This window comes from Electrophorus electricus, chromosome 2, assembly GCF_041902795.1.
Source record: "Electrophorus electricus isolate QZ-2024a chromosome 2, ASM4190279v1, whole genome shotgun sequence".
Classification (NCBI taxonomy): domain Eukaryota; kingdom Metazoa; phylum Chordata; class Actinopteri; order Gymnotiformes; family Gymnotidae; genus Electrophorus; species Electrophorus electricus.
The window spans coordinates 27,042,107-27,059,663 of NC_137498.1; the positions used below are offsets into that span (position 1 = coordinate 27,042,107).

Sequence of the window (17,557 nt, forward strand, 5' to 3'; positions counted from 1 at the left end):
CAGGAGTTGGGCTCTGCCCCTCAGTTCCAGTGAAAGGAACTGTTAATGCTTCAGCATACCAAGAGATTTTGGACAATTTCATGCTCCCAACTTTGTGGGAACAGTTTGGGGATGGCCCCATGCTGTTCCAACATGACTGCGCACCAGTGTACACTGCAAGGTCCATAAAGACATGGATGATCTAGTTTGGTGTGGAAGAACTTGACTGGCCTGCACAGAGTCCTGACCTCAACCCGAAAGAACACCTTTGGGATTCATTATAGCAGAGACTGTCAGCCAGGCCTTCTCGTCCACCATTGGTGTCGGACCTCACAAATGTGCTTCTGGAAGAATGGTCAAAAATTCCCATAAGCACTCCTAAACTTTGTGGAAAACCTTCCGAGAAGAGTTGAAGCTGCTATAGCTGCAAAGAGAGAGCCGACATCTTATTAAACCTTAAGGATTTAGATTGGGATGTCACAAGTCCATATGCGTGCAAAGGCAGACGAGTGAATACTTTTGGCAATATAATGCATCTTGCTCTAAAAGGTTCATTTTACTTCAGTATTCACTAAAGCTGAACTTAGCTGGAACAACAAAACTTTGATTCACTTCAGACCAGTGCAAAACAAAGCAGAGAAGTGCATAAACATGGAAACAGTATAAAAATGTTTTTATACTGATAATGTAATATCTACCATAGACATTTCAGTCCAATACCTCAAAATGTCACTAGTAATGATGCTATCAGTATCCAGTTTGTAAAAAGAAAGGACACAAATTGGTAGCGTCCTTCCTTTTTAAATCAAGCTTGTAGTAAAATTATTTTATTGACCAAGTAGCTTGGAGAAACCCTACATTTTATTTTCTGAACATATTCAATCTGATTGGTTGAGAATAAAACTTACTGAAACAGGTTGCTGGCTGCTAACAATATGAGCTGCTTATGAGAAACGATTTTTGATTGATTGTAATTACTAAAAGAGATAACATCAGTGTAGTCTACTTATAACAATTTACTTTCTAATGTAGTAAGGTACATTAGTACATATTAACTTGGCTATCTTAGTTGCCTATGTAATGAAGTAGCTTGTACAACATTAACCAACACATATTTAAGCCAATGATTATCACTTATTAACAAGAAGCTGTATGGAGCTCTGCCTCTCTATCAGGATGAATGGCCAAGAGGAGTCCAGGTACAAAACTATTTTTGTGAAGGAAAAAGTCATCTAATAAGAGCAAATAAGACCAATCTTTTTATAATGCTTAAAAAGATTTACTTAAGATTTACTTAAAATGGAGAAAAAAAAAGGTAAAAGCCAAAAGGGTAGAAATACTCATAAAAATCAACTTGGACTCGCCCAAACCTCCACCAGTGTCTCGTTCTCTCTGTTTCAGCCATCTGCTCATGCAGAGATGAAAGCCTTTATTCAACACCTTCCCCTTATCATCAGTGATACTCTTTCTAAACTAGCTTATCTTTATATAACCTTCAAAATGCCCACTCCCAACAGTTCCCAACAGTTCCCAACAGACTCCCTGCTAAAAGTATTAGTAATTTCATACAAACATTTTATTCTGCATATACATAGTGGTATAGAAAAATAACCCCTTATTCATCTTTGTATTTTACTTTTAATTTACAATGGTTGCTATTCATCATGTAAACAGTGTCTAAAGAAACCAACCATGCAGTCTTTATGTGGTTCCAAATCAGCCATCTATGTTCTTCCATGGTATAACATATTATTAAGTCTAGATGCTGCCTTAATAAAGCTTGTTTTAGTTTAGCTTGTTCTTGCTTAAGACAGAGACAGATGAAGCTTGTAACACACATCAATGGCATTTACGTTTTGTGTTACAGATTTACAATTACATTTTCAGAAAAGATTTTACACAAACGCATATCATTGAATAGTTATTTGCTAAGTTAGTCATCTTAATATAGTAACTACAGAACAGCGTATGTAGTTTTGTATTTTTGCTGAACACTATTTGTAGAACCATCTTTCAGTAATAAACCATATTATAAATTAACGTTCCATGTGCAGCTCTAATTCTCAATTCAAGGAGTGTCAAAACCACCACCAAAAACGAAACCACAGCACTGGCAAAAAATCTGAAAAGAAAAGAAAAAAAAGACATACAGCATTTTTCATGCATAGAGCAGGGCTATGGTGGCATACTAACAAAAAGCAGGCCATCTAAATGCATCGGTATACCAAAGAAACTCCAAGCCCTCACACATTAGTTACTATACAAGTTACATTTTTGACAGCATTTATAAACAGTGTTGCTACTGTTCCTATTAGGTAGAGTTAGCCCGAATTTTCAATGAGTAGTGACACCAGTTCTTGCAGCAACTGATTTTGTACCTAGAGGTCCCTAATAGATTTGTCAAAAATACATTTTCCAATAAACTGAAAATGTATTACTGAACTGCTAATGGACTTATAATGTAGACAAATAAAGTGCTGCCCAATTTTTGCACATGTATGCACTCTATCTACCTAATGCAGCAGAAAGGTAATCAGAAATAGTCTTTTTTTTTTTTCTTTATGAAGTGGCCAAATGTGTACGAAATGCCAGGATTAGAAGGCAGTGCATTCTGGACTGTTTAAATTGTTGCATAAAGGAAGATCAGACAACAAGGACAATTTTACTTTTTCATGTACACCTGTGTGCACAGGAATGCATAAGCAAGCAAAAAACAGTAGCACAAAGGAAAATTATTTAAAACTCAGGAGTACAGTTGAAAATATTGTCTTTACTAAGTTTTCACTGTAGGTGGTTATAGCCATTTGGCCATAATAAAAGTAAAGACATGCATGTCAGAGAATTGAGGAGCAATGAATATATTTAAAAGATAGTATTTGTTACAAAGAATTAAGATACAGTATGTGGATACATTGCCAGTAATAAGTTACATTCAGATCTATACGATTGTCACTCAAGTTGTCCTTAAAGCTATTTTTTAAAGTGGAATACTGGTAAATAAACATCCAAGGTTTTTCTTTTCACTGTGTTTTGTATTTCGAACTGATCTGACACAGCTCCAAATGTCAAATATGGGGCTCTGTTGGCCCATGCTGTGAATGGAAAGATGTGGATCCAATTGTTTCAAATGTTTTCAACATTTTAAGATGAAAAATACATATTTTTCTAAGTCGAAAGGGTACCATTGGAGGTACGGCTATCAGAAAAGCTAATTTAACATCTAGTACTACCTGTACTTTCCACTGCAGGAAAAACAAAAAAAAACAAAAAAAAAACTTAGATTACTTACTTCTTTTAGATTTGGTTTCTTACACATTTTCTTGCATAAACACTTTATTGCAGTAGTTTTTACATATATATATATATATATATATATATTCCAATAAAAACTGCCTGAATAAACAGATTACATCTTGTAGAGTGCCTAAGATATTTTTGCAGTACTACACTGGTTAATTTAATATGAAATTTAGCAAATGTGGCTTTGGCATTCTAATCATCATTTGCTGAAAGCTTGTAATTAAATCAAAACAGAATATATACTGAACGTCAAATAAAATCAGGATTGATATGCAGCCCTAACATATACATTATTTACACACTTTAATAGAAACACAACACAATGCAGCTACAGCAGTCCAGCTGTTGACATTCCAAGCTCGTTAGCCATCTTCCAACTCCATCAGCAGTCAGTTTCTGACAACAGGAATGGTTATTTTTAACTGCAGACAAATCAGTCCTGCAGTGACAACTGATGACTACAAGGACACATTGGCTCTTCTGCAGAAACTCTTTCAGTATGTTAACTTCAAAACACACAGAGGCCTAAATCTGTAAACTCACTGAATGGAGGGGAACAGAATCACTCAACATTGGAGCTTGGAGTGATTTAACAAGGGAACAAGGTTTATTTGCTAAAAATCAACTTTAAACAATTTTCTTGGGTGTCCTAAACTTTCTTTTGTTGGCACCTGACTGGATGTCAGTAGATCATGCTTTAAAGTGAATGTCACCATTCATCTCTTACTGGCAAGGAGACATCTGTCCCCATAGTAGCCAACAAATTTGTCTCCACTTTCCTGTTATTGTTGACATCACATGAACCACTCCCATAGCTCATCAGAATACACCAATGTCCATGCTAAGAAATGCTCCAGTATCCAGGTGGGCCTGTCGAGACATGGGGTTAGGCACCCCTGCCCAAATAACTACCTTGCTGCAAAGTATAATTAAAATTCATCTCAAATATAGGCTTTGATTACCTGGATAAGGTATATTAGATTAGGGCTGAAACAAAAATCTGCAGGAAGAAGACCTCCAAAAGCAGGGCTAGGCAGGTATAGTGTAGGACTTGCATGCAAGTCAAAGAGATATTACCACATCCCCTGCACAGTAAGGGTGACTAAGTGTTTCTATGGAATTAAGTTATAACATGCTGTTATTTTGGAATGTTTACTAAATTATTCCAGCAAGGGCAGAACCAGTTATTCCATCCTTAACAAAGCATAAACTGGGAGGTTTTTGTACCCACCAAAAGCTATATGTATTGCAGCCATTAAATGCAGCCATTATTCTGTTAACCTATGAAAAAAAGCTCTTATTTAAAGGTATACCAGACAATACACTTCAGAGACACATTTGCCAATTAGCCGTTGATGTGGTGTGCACTGCTTTTATTCATTTTCCCACCAAAGTACTGCAGTGAGTATTCTTTTAGTCACCATGTGACATGCCACACTTGCCACATGTATGCACTAACAAATAATCATTTAAAAAAACAGTAACAAAACAGCAGGTAGTATTTTGTGAAATATACACACTGAATCTGTGAGAAGCAAAACAAACAATGGAACAACAAAATAAAATGTTCAGAAAAGATCCTCTGCAAGTTTAAACTCTGCTTTGATGGGTGATGCATGAGGGCAGAGAACTCAGAACTGTGATGTTTCAGTTAGGGCACAACAAGGTTAATTCATTGTTATATGTTCATCTATGTTCTCTTCACCACATAAACATAAACAGAAATAAAACCAACCCAAAATCATATAGATTCCTTGGGATGAAGAAATGCTGGCTTCCGAAATACAAAGACAACTATTGCTGTTTCCAGGTTGGAGAGGAAGTAGCTATTTAGCAGAAAATGCTAGCAATAGAACAAGCAGAACACCACAACAGGTGAAAATCCTTAGGTTACCATGCCATTGTAGAAATGAAAAAAAAAAAACTGGACAGCTAGTTTTAATGCCTGCAGAGTAGTGAACTTTTAAAAGTTCTCAAAGGCACAAGTGTTGTTAGTTATGTGAAAACTTTGCAAAACTGATTTGATAAAATCAGTTCTCAAATATATGCATTTGTGTGAACCACCCATCTTGGCATATATTCAAAGTTGTGGAGCACATAAAAGAACATAACACTTCAAAAGTACCTACAAATAAATATAATTGTGTTAAAGCTGCTGTAGCTACAGAAGATACTGTTTTCACCAATGAGTCATACTGCAAATCATACTGCAATCACACTTCATGAAAATGTAACTGCAATCCAATACAATGCACATAGTAGTCTATACCTGGAGCCTATCACTGTGCATAACTGCTGACAACCACTGAAGGTATTTCTGAAAATCATTTTTGAAAATATTCTGAAAATCAATGGTTGGAAAAAAACATTCAAACCTTATTGTAAAGTCTATCATGTTAAACAATGTTGAAAACACTGGAGTGAATACCAATAATATTTTTGCTAAAATATAAAAATTTAAAAACCACAAATCACATCAGCATGCCAATGAGGCTTATCCAACTGTAGATGAGCATCATCAGCATGTGACCAACTTGTATGCATAATGTCACCCCTGGTACCCAGTCTTATTGGAACAGAAACGCTAAATAATAGATGGTCTACCACCTTTTAAATAATTATTTGAAAATATGCTTCCTAAATATTTTGGTTTTTAGACTAGCCCTCTAAACACTATTTACAAGTTAGAAAAGTGTCAAATTACCACAGTCCAAATTTCACTAAGTATTCTAAACAGCATGTAAGCCTAAAGAATGCTGTTTAAAAACCACAATGAGCTACAGCAAAACAACCAAAAAAAAGCAAAAGAGAAAAAATTCATAGCAGGGTGCAAATCTTTAACAAAATAAAACAAAGAGCTTTGCTAAAAATTAATACTTGAATAATAAATCATTTTTACACTTTTTTAAAGTGGGCCCACTGCCAAAGGTACCTAAAGGGTCTAACATATGTACTCTCACTAGCTCTTTATCACACTTTGATGCATACATAACTATTTTAATAAACTGAAAAGGTCCAAGTATCATGCCATTACATTAACTGGCACACTGGTGGTATGCACTGCACCTTTATCAAAAGTACAAAGAATGCTACAGCAAGGTGCTCACAAAACAAAGGTCTGATAAATATATGCAAGCTGCTCTGAATAAGAGTATCTGCCAAATGTAAATGTAAAAGCATGGACATTTCTTGACAAATTAATTTCAAATATAACACATGCAAATATAAGTGTTTGAAATGGTAACCAAAAACCTGATTTGGAGAAAGACAAGCTTTCAGGTATGGGGAACTCATTTTGACAGAGCTTAAAGCTTAAGCTTAAGCTTAGACATCTGTACAAGGTACATGACAACCCCGGCCCCATAGCAAAAGTGAAAGTAGTATGTACCTTACAAGTATTAATTAAAAACGCCAGGACTTATATAGTATACTAACGCTACAGATTTAAATGATTTTCTTTGCTATATGTTGATCTATGGGCGTTGGGGCCATTCTGTTAACATTTATTGTTTAAAGCTTAATAGGGACCGAAGAGGCTCCTGGTGTGTTCCTGACAAGTCTATAAGCAGTTTTTCGAAAATTCGAGTCTTCGAATTTTCAGAGTCGGGCGTATTAAAATAGTGGTGTTGCTTTTTGGTCAAATCCCTAGCTTTGCTGTTGCGTCCATGCTTTCTGATGTTCAGTTAATGTCAAAAGGAAGCTAAATGCACCTAATATTTAGCACCCTGCGGATATTTTCGATGAAAACACACTAAAAAGCAAATATTTGTCAGCTAACCCCAGCTAGAAAGATGGGATGCCAACCTAGGTTAGCTAACTAAGTCACTCACCTATAGCCAGCTATCCAAGTTATCTATAACTTATTGCCGTACTCTCCTCCAGCCTTTTGACAGGCTATCCAATGATGCGGCAACCCACAATGCTAGCTAACCGCTAGCTAGGGTAGCTAGCCTACCTACCTTAAGATATTCATCATAGATATCAGCATATCTGTGCTAGTTTGCTAGCCAGACAACTTTGATTCACTTAATGCAGGGTAAACATGAGCCAACTATGTAAGGCCCTAAACACTTACATAGTTGGCTCATGTTTACCCTGCATTAAGTGAATCAAAGTTGTACGTTGGTTAGCTGGATAAGACGCCTAGATACCTACCTAGCTAAATTGGCATTACTGTATTCATACTGTTCAGTAATAGCACTTACCTAATTAATCAGTTACAGTAACAACGATTAATATAAAATTAACTGAACGACTAGATTAGCTAGTTTGTTAACGTAGTTAGAATATTAAACTAGTTAGCTGAAATGAGAGCGGCAAGTGTACTTACCTAGCTAGCGGTTAGCCAATTAGCCAAGTGCCTTATGTATCCAGTCCACTTAACCTAATTATTTTATATAGCTAACTAGCTAGTTAGCTAACAAACAAGCTAAGACCAGGCAGAAAATGCACTAGCATATTTTAGAGGCGCTAGGTCGACAAATGGAACAGGATCTAGCTAGCTAGCTAGCTATCGATAGCTACAACTCTTATTATATAAGATAGCTTTGTCAAAAGTTTACATAAGCGGTGGCAAAACTCTCAATTCTGTAGTTATGGACGGGTTTGTTATGTGGCTCGTTTTAACATATTCACAAAGCTACGATAGCCAGCAAAATGAGTCAGTCATTATCTAGACTTTGCTAGCTGGCTCGGTAACTAGCTAGCACGTTTTGGTTGCTGACTTCTAGAACCACCACAGCGTTAGCTAGCTAGCCAACAAGCAGGTTAGCTATGATAAATACTACTTACATTTTCGCAACCACTTCATCCAGTACCGAACGATTACACTATGATATTTCTTATTCTCGATGCACCAAGTTGATAATCCTTGAATTGACTCCGTTGTATTTGTTACTCCTTGAAAACGACGATCTAATGTTGACTCCAAAACAGCGGATGAACCACAACTGTGGCCGCTTACGGCTTCCCTTCCAGCCGCCATTTTCCAGGCCCTCTCTCGTGTCACTGTCTCTTGCGCGTGTTCAGCTGACCTAGACACATCTTTGGACCAACGCATAAGCTAATGAGTTGTGTATAAAAACATAACTTTTTTATTGCTTTTATATTTGTGTATATATTCATTATACATACACAAATATATATATGGCAGTGGTGTGGCTTGAACTGGCACCCTTCCAATTACAAGTCAAGTACCTTAATCACTGACTTACACACACGTATGTATGTGTGTACACACGCGTGTGTGTGTATCTCTCTCTCTCTCTCTCTCTCTCTCTCTCTCTCTCTCTCTCTCTCTCTCTCTCTCTCTCTCTCTCCTTGTAATTCAAAGGGTGCAGGCTCAAGCCCCACCACTGCCAAGTTGCCACTGTTGGGCCCTTGAGCAAGGCCCTTAACCCTCAAGTTGTACTCACTCATAATTGTAAGCTGCTTTGGATAAAATCATCAGGTAAATATATATATATATATATTTTTATATATATATATATATATATATATATATATATATATATATATTTTATATATATATAGTGTGTATATGTATATATAAAGTCACTAACATCAAGAAAAGGAAACTCCTCACAATACACAGGACCCTTAAACTCCTGTGCCTCTAGGAGATGACCAGAGGTTGAAGGAAAAACACCATCAAAAATCACATTAATATGTATAAGCAAAAAACACATTGCTCATTCCATTGTGGACTTAGGCCCAATTCCATTTCATCCCTTGTCCTTAACTCTACTCCTTCACTTTGAGTGTTTATGCCTAGGAGTGGGGTGTCCTAATTATTTTTGGGATAATGGGGTGGAGAGAAGGGTTAGGGCTACATGGCTTTCCAAAATAGGTTTTTCAGAAGCACACTCCAAAAGTAGCATTATGAGAAATATCTCACTAGCAAGATAGCTGTGCAAGAAACCACAAATGTTTGCATTTTCTCCAAAAATAAAGATATAAAAATTATGATAACCATTGTACTAATTTAGTATGTTGTTGCAATGTGTAATGGTCAATTTTTCATAACAAGCACTAAAAATATGAGTTTGCTGAACTTTACTACTTCTCTAATATCAATGCAGACTGGCAGGGTTGCCAACAGAACACCACTAGTAGCTGGTAATGAAGCAGTGTCCTTTTTTATTTGGTGACCGACTGAAACATAAAATTGAAGTTGTGAACAACAACTACAGACAACCAAAAAGGATACCCATAGCCCATGCAAGAGAGATCACCACAGCTGAGGACTGCATATTAAGCTGTCAACAATTACTGATGATACATTAGGTGCTTGAAGGATTGTCCCATTTCATATGGGAACATTTGAACCATTACCATTTGTAACTCCAAGGAGCAAGTAGACACTCGAAAATAAGGGGTGGGATAAAAATAAGAAATGCAATTGGGCAGTACTCTGATCATATTCTAAAGATCATCCAAGTCTCACATTTTGAATTAACATTTTCTTATACATTGGCACAAGCTCTCATTCCAGGGTGGTAAATAGGTCACGTGCATGGTGCGTTGCTTTGACCACTGAATGTTGTGCATGGTTTTCATCAACCTGTTACCAAATATGCTATCTAAAGCATCTATAGTTTACAGAATCAATTACCCTGTAATTGGGTCAGTTCACATTTCATACATAAAGGTCTGACATTAATAAGCATGACTAAACAGTTTCAGCACATATAAAAAAAGAAGAAAAATGTTTAGATGGGTATCAATTTTCAATAAAAATTTAAATCCATCATAAATTGAAGTCTCAATAGCTTCATAAACAAATTTAAAGAGAACATTTAATTTTCTGAAAATATTTCATTTTCAGTAAAACTACATTCAAAACATAATTTGATGCAACAAAGCAAATAGCTGGCAGGGGAAGATGCACCAAGGTTTAAGATTAAAAAGATTTTAATTATGTAAATTATTACAACATTAATATGTGAAAGTACATCACGACAGTACTGTACTATAGTTAAGATGGCTGCAAACACACTTCCCATTACACACATGAGGGAATCCCCTCTTCTGCAGTCATTCACACACAATGAGGCAAGTCTTATATTTTCATGTCACATTCTCCTTCTCTTAATATTGCTGTGCTTATCACTGTCTATGTCCTTGTATTAGTCTAAAGGCAGACAGTTACTTCATGAAAATATTGCCATGCTTTCTATTGATAGTAATATACCTTAAATGATACATATCCAATTGTAACACTTTATCCTCAACATTTGATCCTGAGTGGGCACAATCAACACAAGAAATCTAGAGACGGACTTCACGTTTGTAAACGAAACATAGAATTCTGGTCAATAAATGTAGAATTTGTATTGACCTCTATTAAAATTCAAAAACTCTTATGAAGCCATGCTCCTTAGACAGAGTAATTCACAATACTTGCACTCATGTCAGGCTTGCTTGCAAATCCATCCTATATAAAGATAGGAAGGAAAGGTTTAGTTTAAGATGTTGTACATGCTAATAGCCAATGTATTGTGCATCAGTTAAGTAACACCATATAGGTTTTGTAAAAACAAACAAACAAAAATAGAATTGTTTCCAGTACAATGGTTTGAAATGTATTAACTACAAAAGCACAACTAATCTTTTTAACTAAATGGAATAAATAGTGCAAAAGGTTTTACATAGCAATTATATGACAGATGTGCATGTCATATTTGGCAATGATACAATTTGTCCACAATTTGTTTTTCATATTAAATTTCACAGCCACCTGTTTCACCCTTAAACTGATTGGTTAGGTTCTTTGCCACTGAATAAAATACACAAGAGAGTTATGGTGGTGAGTTTTCATGAACTCAATTGATATACTGGTTCTTGGGGATCTTAGGTGTCATTTTAAGGCTACATCAGTAAGCCTAGTGTCTTCAAGTAAAATATTTTTTTTAATTCCAGCTTTTAAATCACTTTGAGGTTTTGTTCTTTTTGCATCCATAGTGGTAGTTTACAGGTATAGAAGCTACAGGTGGTTAAGGTTTTTGTCATCTTACTGTGCTGTAATGACTCTGGGTAGTATACCAAAAATTATTCTGTATATAGGTATAGCCTAGCTGTAGATGTAGTTTATATTGGTTTAGGCATCTAACTGCAGTATAACTAAGTATTGTAGAAGCAGGTATGCTTTAGTGACTCTTTTTGCTGCTCAACATGCTGAAGTACATTTGTTAAGATAACAGCTATTTCAATTGCAAATGTGAATTCCTCATTGGAGAGTTGCAAGATGTCTAGAGAGAACAGAATTTTCATAGAAACACCTTATTCTCCATTGTATATGGTATATTGTAGAATGATCTGCTTAATGCTATATGTTTAGCTTCTCTGTTGTATGAGTGTTTATATTGCCTTTCTTTCTTGTCTCCTCCATTCACATACTGACTTGTGTTCATAGATGAGTGTTACCAAACCCTTTCTGTCTAGTCTAGTATGGGTCTGAAGTAAGGGTGGTAGAAGAGACCGAACAGTCCTGTGTGTCTAAGCAGCACCCACCTGTGGAGGGAGGTGGTAGTACAAGTGAGGGGACACTCCCTCTAGCTGCCTGAGTCTCACTCAGGGATAGGTTGTTGCTGCCCATTTCAAGGTTGCAGATACCTTGTGATTCTGGTATCACTGGTCCTTCATTTCTAAGAAGGGCATCTTTACCCTCTGCAATAGGTGCTGTTGCATGACTGGGAAGCCCTGAGATCATTTGACTGGGATGCCATCCTTGATCTTCATCTTGAGTGCATTTGCAACTTGAATAGGTAAGACTTTGCAGCTCTGGGTCTGACGAATTTAATCGCCGTTTCTGAAAGAGTGGCAGAAAACTGCAGAGATTAATTTAACATGGAAAAGTGCAACTGCTCCAAAAGACAGCAAGTATTTTTTCTCTCATTTCTGTCAAAAAACATCATCCTATAAATGGAAACAGTCGCTTGCATTTCAACAAAAATTTGTACATCATATTAGCAACAATTATAGTGTTCTGTAACTATGCTACATCTTACGTTAAAGTGAATGCACATAGATGTCATAATGAGTATATATTTGGAATATACACCAATTTTCACAAAGCTTATAATGATGAATTTTCCACACAAAATAAGAATATGTAAAACAACCTGTAGGCTTTCTTGTTTTTGTAACTAAGGAAATTATAAGGTGATTTCAAAAGACAATTTGATTAGCCTGCAGAAAACTGAATCTGTTAGTGTAAGCTGGTGACCTCATAAAAATGGAAAATTTAATTTTCCTCAAACAAACTGAAAGGATCCCTAATCCATATAATCCATATAATCACTAATAACACTATGTCCAGCACCCAAAGAAGTCACTGCAGACTGCACTTTGCATTATTACTGAAGATCAGTATTTTAAAAAATCAGCTTCCTTATCACAGCACGATAGAATGATCTAATTAATGAAAACAGTTTGTAAAGTGGAAGGTCTCACAAGGTTCTTGTCATTCAGAAATGGCAGATACTGGATTTCACCTTAGGAAACAGTCTTAGAGCCATAGTTATGAGAATAAGAGACTTCTGTGCCCAAATATCAGACTTTCTCTGAGACCACTCTAAGCAAATCCTGACTAGTTTAGCCTACTTTAGTCTTCTTGTTTACACCACTTTATAAAAAAGTGTTTTTAATACATTTACTGAAGTAAAACTTTAGAATCTCTACAAAGATGTTGGGCTTCATAATAACCATTTTCTGTGATCTACCCTATACATGGGTATATACTTATTTAGTTTCTCTCTGCCTGTCTCCAAATGGAGCAAGATATGTGTAGCAAGTTCATTGCTTGCATGTTGTAATTCCTACTATAACATTTCCAAATGAATTGCATAATTTACCTCTGAATAATCTGTCTCATGAGAATAAAATTACAATAATTTTGCTTTGTTTTATGCTCTGGTCCACTATCTGACAGTTTACCTTCATGTATACAAATTGGCTTTTTTTCCATGTAAAATCCATTTAGCTTTGGTAGCTACAAATAACAGAGAAAATTGTCAGGCTCTGTCCCCTAGTGATTTTGACTAATATCTTAAATATATTTCACATTAAAGTGCTCACTTTAGGTCCATATCACTAATGTAAAGACAATATGAACAGAGTACATATTATAATAATACAAATAATAATAATAACAAAAAAAATGTTTTTCTTTCATTTATTTCACTTCTCATGTGAAATTCTTAATTAGTTCAGGTTGGGTATTTAGCAGGACTGAATTGGGTAACCAGGTAAATGAAGAAACCTTTCCCATTTCTAGCATACACTGTCTTAGGTTTAACACAGAGTAATAGCCTGGGGTTATACCTGTCTTTTCAGTGTGACCTGGATCATCCAGTCATGACACAATGCATGAGCTGTCAGGTTAGAATGCTCTCAGGATAGAGCCTAGCCACATCATGATCTGACCTGAAGATCTGCACATTAAAATTGTCTGGCTTGAATTGCTATCAGATCCCCTGTACTTCACCACACTGATGTGTCTGACCACCATCCCACACACATTTACACACAAAGATTATATTGTAGGCTGCTGTGTAGAACTGGTATCCAATAGCACTGTGGGCTACTCATATTAAACTAGAAGGGTGTTACTGAATTAATACTTCTTTAAGGAGAATGCAAGTACAAGCCTATCAGCACCAAAGGAAAAATAAATCACTCACAAGCAGCATATAAGAATATCAAAGATATTAAAAACAAAAGTGTGTCTGTTTCATCAATTGAATGGTCATTTTTCTTAATTACACTGTCGCTTGCAAAAAAATTAATCTGTCCACATATCTGACCATAAACCAAAGTGTCATGTGTGGATACATTAATGTGACATGAGCAGAGATCCACATTGAAAAGCCCTGTCTAACAGAGGTCATAAGTGCTATGTTGAGGTGGCCTGTTATAGTCAAGAGTGGAAACTCGTGTGAAGTCATTTTAAAATATTTAGTTTTTTTAATGAAACAACAGACTAAGTTACAAAAAAAAGTTTTACCTTTACAGGTAGCTGATGCTGATGTGGTGGAGGGCTGGAGGTGGAGTTTTGGGACAGAGAGGTGGGGGCACAGGGAGCCACTTGAGGAAACCAAATCTTTAACATTATCTCTACCTGCAGAAGTGTATGCATGTACTTCTCTCTGTAACGGTTAAGATACAAATGCAAAATGAAGGGACAACCATGTTTAAGGTCTACTTTATTTAGACGAGTCTTTTCCAAAAGATTCTTTAACACTAAAATGACATACCCCATGGGAGGTTTTTGCAGAATTCCCACAATTCTTTGCAACCTATCCATGGCAATACTTTGCTGGAATGTACTCAGACCTGTTGGTCCGACATGTGTCATCTTAGTAACAAGATAGATTATATATTCCGAGGATGAAAAGCACATTTAAAAGATTGTTTTGTTATTTAAATCCTCTGATGAATACATATACATATATATGCTTACCTCTATCATACCTCCCTGTTTTTAATCCATTCAGCAGTTCCAGCAGTGGTCTGACATAACCATGTAGTTCCATGCACTGAAAGGGTGAAACATATTACTAACATTATAAGCTCCTGTTAAAACACATATCAAAACCCAATGGCTTTCTAATAAACAAAATCAGGGTGAATTTTCATCACTCACTTTGTGAGAAAAGACTCCTTTTTTGGGATCTCTAGCAGCTGATACAGAAGTCAGACCAGCACATTTTGGGGGTTTGTGGTCGTGCCCTGTTTGGTCATTCTCATGTTCAGAACTATGATGTTCTACATAGTCCAAACATGCCTCAGGACTCTCTGGGGCCTGCCTGCCCAGGGTGAAGGGCGAACAGCTAGGCTTGCCTGAACCAGTCTCCCCTTCTCCCTCTAAAAAGGCTCCTGAGGAGGACTTGTCTTCTGTCCTGTCACTCTCACTGAACATGAAGTAGGCAGGTGAAGACAGGGAGTCATGTGGCAGCCGTTTGGACGAGCTGCCAAGTGAAAGCATCTCTGAAGACACAGTAACACAGAAGAGTTGGGTTAGGTTTCTAAAGCCTTATGGTTTAGAAAACAGAGAGAGAACACAAAGGAGTCCAAGACAGGTTTCTCAAAATGAAATCTGAGAAAATGTTCCATTTATACATAATTAGACCATGTAAATTCTTGTTTCAATTGTACAATTTACATTCATGTACTGAGTGATAGGTGGTATCACCGCTGAGACAAATCATGTAGCTATTGCTTAGCATTTATGGACAACCTGAGGAAACGGCACAAAATAGAGTAAAAATGAGAGAAAGAAACGAGACTGAAAGAAGCAAAACATATTCAGATTGCACTGACAGAATTCAAGTTCAAACATAAAACAGTCAGTTTTATTTATTTGTTTTTACTACAGCTTAAAGCGACACTTAAAGCTAAACTACATTCCCAGTCTCCTGTACAGTCTTTGGACAGTACCAGGCTTCTTTTTTTGTTCTTGTTGTTGTTTGTGACAAACATCTCTGTATTGACATTTGTTTCATCCCTGAATTTAGCCTTGTCTTTTTTTGTCTCGTCTTTCACTAGTTTCACAGTATTTCAGGTCACAAAAGACCTTGCTTTCAGCTTTACCCAAGTATTATTGGAACGAGAAATAGCCTAAGCAGAAAAAAAAAAAAGTAAAGCTCTAGACTTAGTGTTAACGGTGAGAAAACACATTTTCTTGCTATAGGAAATCAGGGTGACCTAGGCTTGTGACTGTGGCTTTTGGTCAGCACCTGGCATCACGATGGTGATGGTTTAGGTTTGCTATCCTAGATACAACCAGTTTGATGGCGTTAAAGGGTTCAAAAACTACAATACACTGTGTCGTATAATATGTAGCTGCGAAGAGAGAGAGCCATTGTAACTAATTGCCAAGCTAAGAAAAACATAATTTCACATCGATTTAATAAATTGTGTCGTTAAAATATTTTCTCACCTTGTAGTGTGTTCTGGGTCTGGGACAACGAAGCAAGCAAGGAAAGACTATGACAGAAACTACTGTTGTTCCCTCATTCCCGTTTCATTAAACGTGCATCAGTATTGTAATTTGTTGAAGCCAAGACGTTTAGTACTTTGCTCAAAAAATCCATGTAGCCATTTCTTCGACGTCATTTTTAGTTTTCTAGCTAGCGTTCTTTTCGCCCGAATTCACTTTACAGTGACGAGACAACATGTGAAACGCCACACGTGCTTGACTGTGTGCAGGCCACAACTAAACAGCAATTGGCTGTACGGTCCACACAGACTTACTCGTTGGAAAATTCTTACAACCAGTCAGCAACTAACTCATTCATGATTGGGCAGTGTCGTCTGTTTGGAAGCGCCCGTCCTCCCACGTGAGCAAACACGGCTACTACGATGGGTGCGAGTTCACTTTCAGTGTTGTCTGTTATTGCGCTGTACTTGGATGACAGCTTGTGGCATGTGAGCCATAGCTAAACATTTGGTCTTAATACACCGAGGGCGTGACTTTTCTCCATGTTTATTTTTAAAGTAAAAGGACGTTGTGTTCAAATACTGCGATGTAATTCCGTTGAGGGACTGTTGATTGTTCAGTAAATACAATTAGTATATATTTATCCACTAGATATAAATCTCCACCTTCGATGTTTTATCAATTTATAGCTCAGAAATGTTAGGATAAAAGAGAATCCATAAAATGACTTTCTGTCTCACATCTGCTGGGTTTCAGCTATCTCTACCTAGATAACGTCAAGACAGTTTGTACACAGCTGATTGAAACCAAACAACGGTTGTAGTTTTGCCATTCGTCCAGTCTCACTGACCCTTTAGTTGTTTTTGACAATATACTCATCTGAAATGAAGCATCAGTGATGTGTCAACCTCCACACACAAGTATCTTTTAACCAGCTCTGGCAACAGACTCCCACAGGGCATGATTTCAAGCTCACAAAAATGTGGCAGTAGCTCAGCAGATAAGGTACTGGATTTATAATCAGAAGATTGCTTGTTCAAGTCCCACCATTAATTGCTGATACCACTGTTGGTATCAACCCTCAATTGCTTGAGTTATACTTGGTCACAATTGTAAGTTACAGAAGATAAAAGTGTCATGTTTAGCAGCAGGGAAAGGAAATTATAAGGTTCTGTTCTTTATCAGGTCTCAAAATCCAATAGCCGACCAGCATGTAGGTGCATAAAACATCTTGCAATCTTTAATTAGGCTATGGTGTAGAATTCTGAGAGGTTACTTTTGCATGATTTCTAACTATGAAACCAAGTATCTGACAAAACACTCTAAACCCTTTTCATT

General features: G+C 36.6%; 2 protein-coding genes across 4 annotated transcripts in view; both read right to left on the minus strand.

The window, feature by feature from the left end:
* rprd2a (regulation of nuclear pre-mRNA domain containing 2a) overlaps positions 1-8,465 on the minus strand; it is a 30,519-nt gene extending 22,054 nt beyond the window's left edge. Inside the window, exon 1 of one of the 2 annotated variants that reach the window (XM_081697267.1) lies at positions 8,071-8,465. In XM_081697267.1, coding sequence (XP_081553393.1) covers positions 8,071-8,338 — 268 coding nt within the window. In that variant the 5' untranslated portion in view covers positions 8,339-8,465. The remainder of the gene's footprint in view (positions 1-8,070) is intronic. The other variant, XM_081697262.1, reaches the window with a different exon arrangement.
* Positions 8,466-9,400: 935 nt separating this feature from the next.
* On the minus strand, positions 9,401-16,505 carry ciarta (circadian associated repressor of transcription a). 2 transcript variants are annotated; one of them, XM_027002253.3, is made up of 7 exons: positions 16,220-16,504; positions 14,924-15,267; positions 14,741-14,816; positions 14,535-14,613; positions 14,285-14,426; positions 11,791-12,088; positions 9,401-10,714 (listed from the first exon to the last, which is right to left on the minus strand). In XM_027002253.3, the coding sequence occupies exons 2-7, from the start codon at positions 15,263-15,265 to the stop codon at positions 10,692-10,694; spliced, it is 960 nt and encodes a 319-aa protein (XP_026858054.2). In that variant the 5' UTR covers positions 15,266-15,267; positions 16,220-16,504; the 3' UTR covers positions 9,401-10,691. The 2 variants fall into 2 exon arrangements, with proteins under 2 accessions (XP_026858054.2, XP_026858053.2); XM_027002252.3 differs by having other exon boundaries at positions 9,401-12,088; positions 16,220-16,505.
* Positions 16,506-17,557: the final 1,052 nt, after the last annotated feature.

Excerpts from the sequence above, each read along its gene's own strand:
- ciarta (XM_027002252.3), bottom strand. The coding sequence starts at position 15,265 with ATGCTTTCACTTGGCAGCTCGTCCAAACGGCTGCCACATGACTCCCTG. Across the intron at positions 14,817-14,923 it reads AAGGAGTCTTTTCTCACAAA|TGCATGGAACTACATGGTTA; the intron begins GTGAGTGATGAA and ends TCACCCTTTCAG. Across the intron at positions 12,089-14,284 it reads AGCATCAGCTACCTGTAAAG|AAACGGCGATTAAATTCGTC; the intron begins GTAAAACTTTTT and ends CCACTCTTTCAG.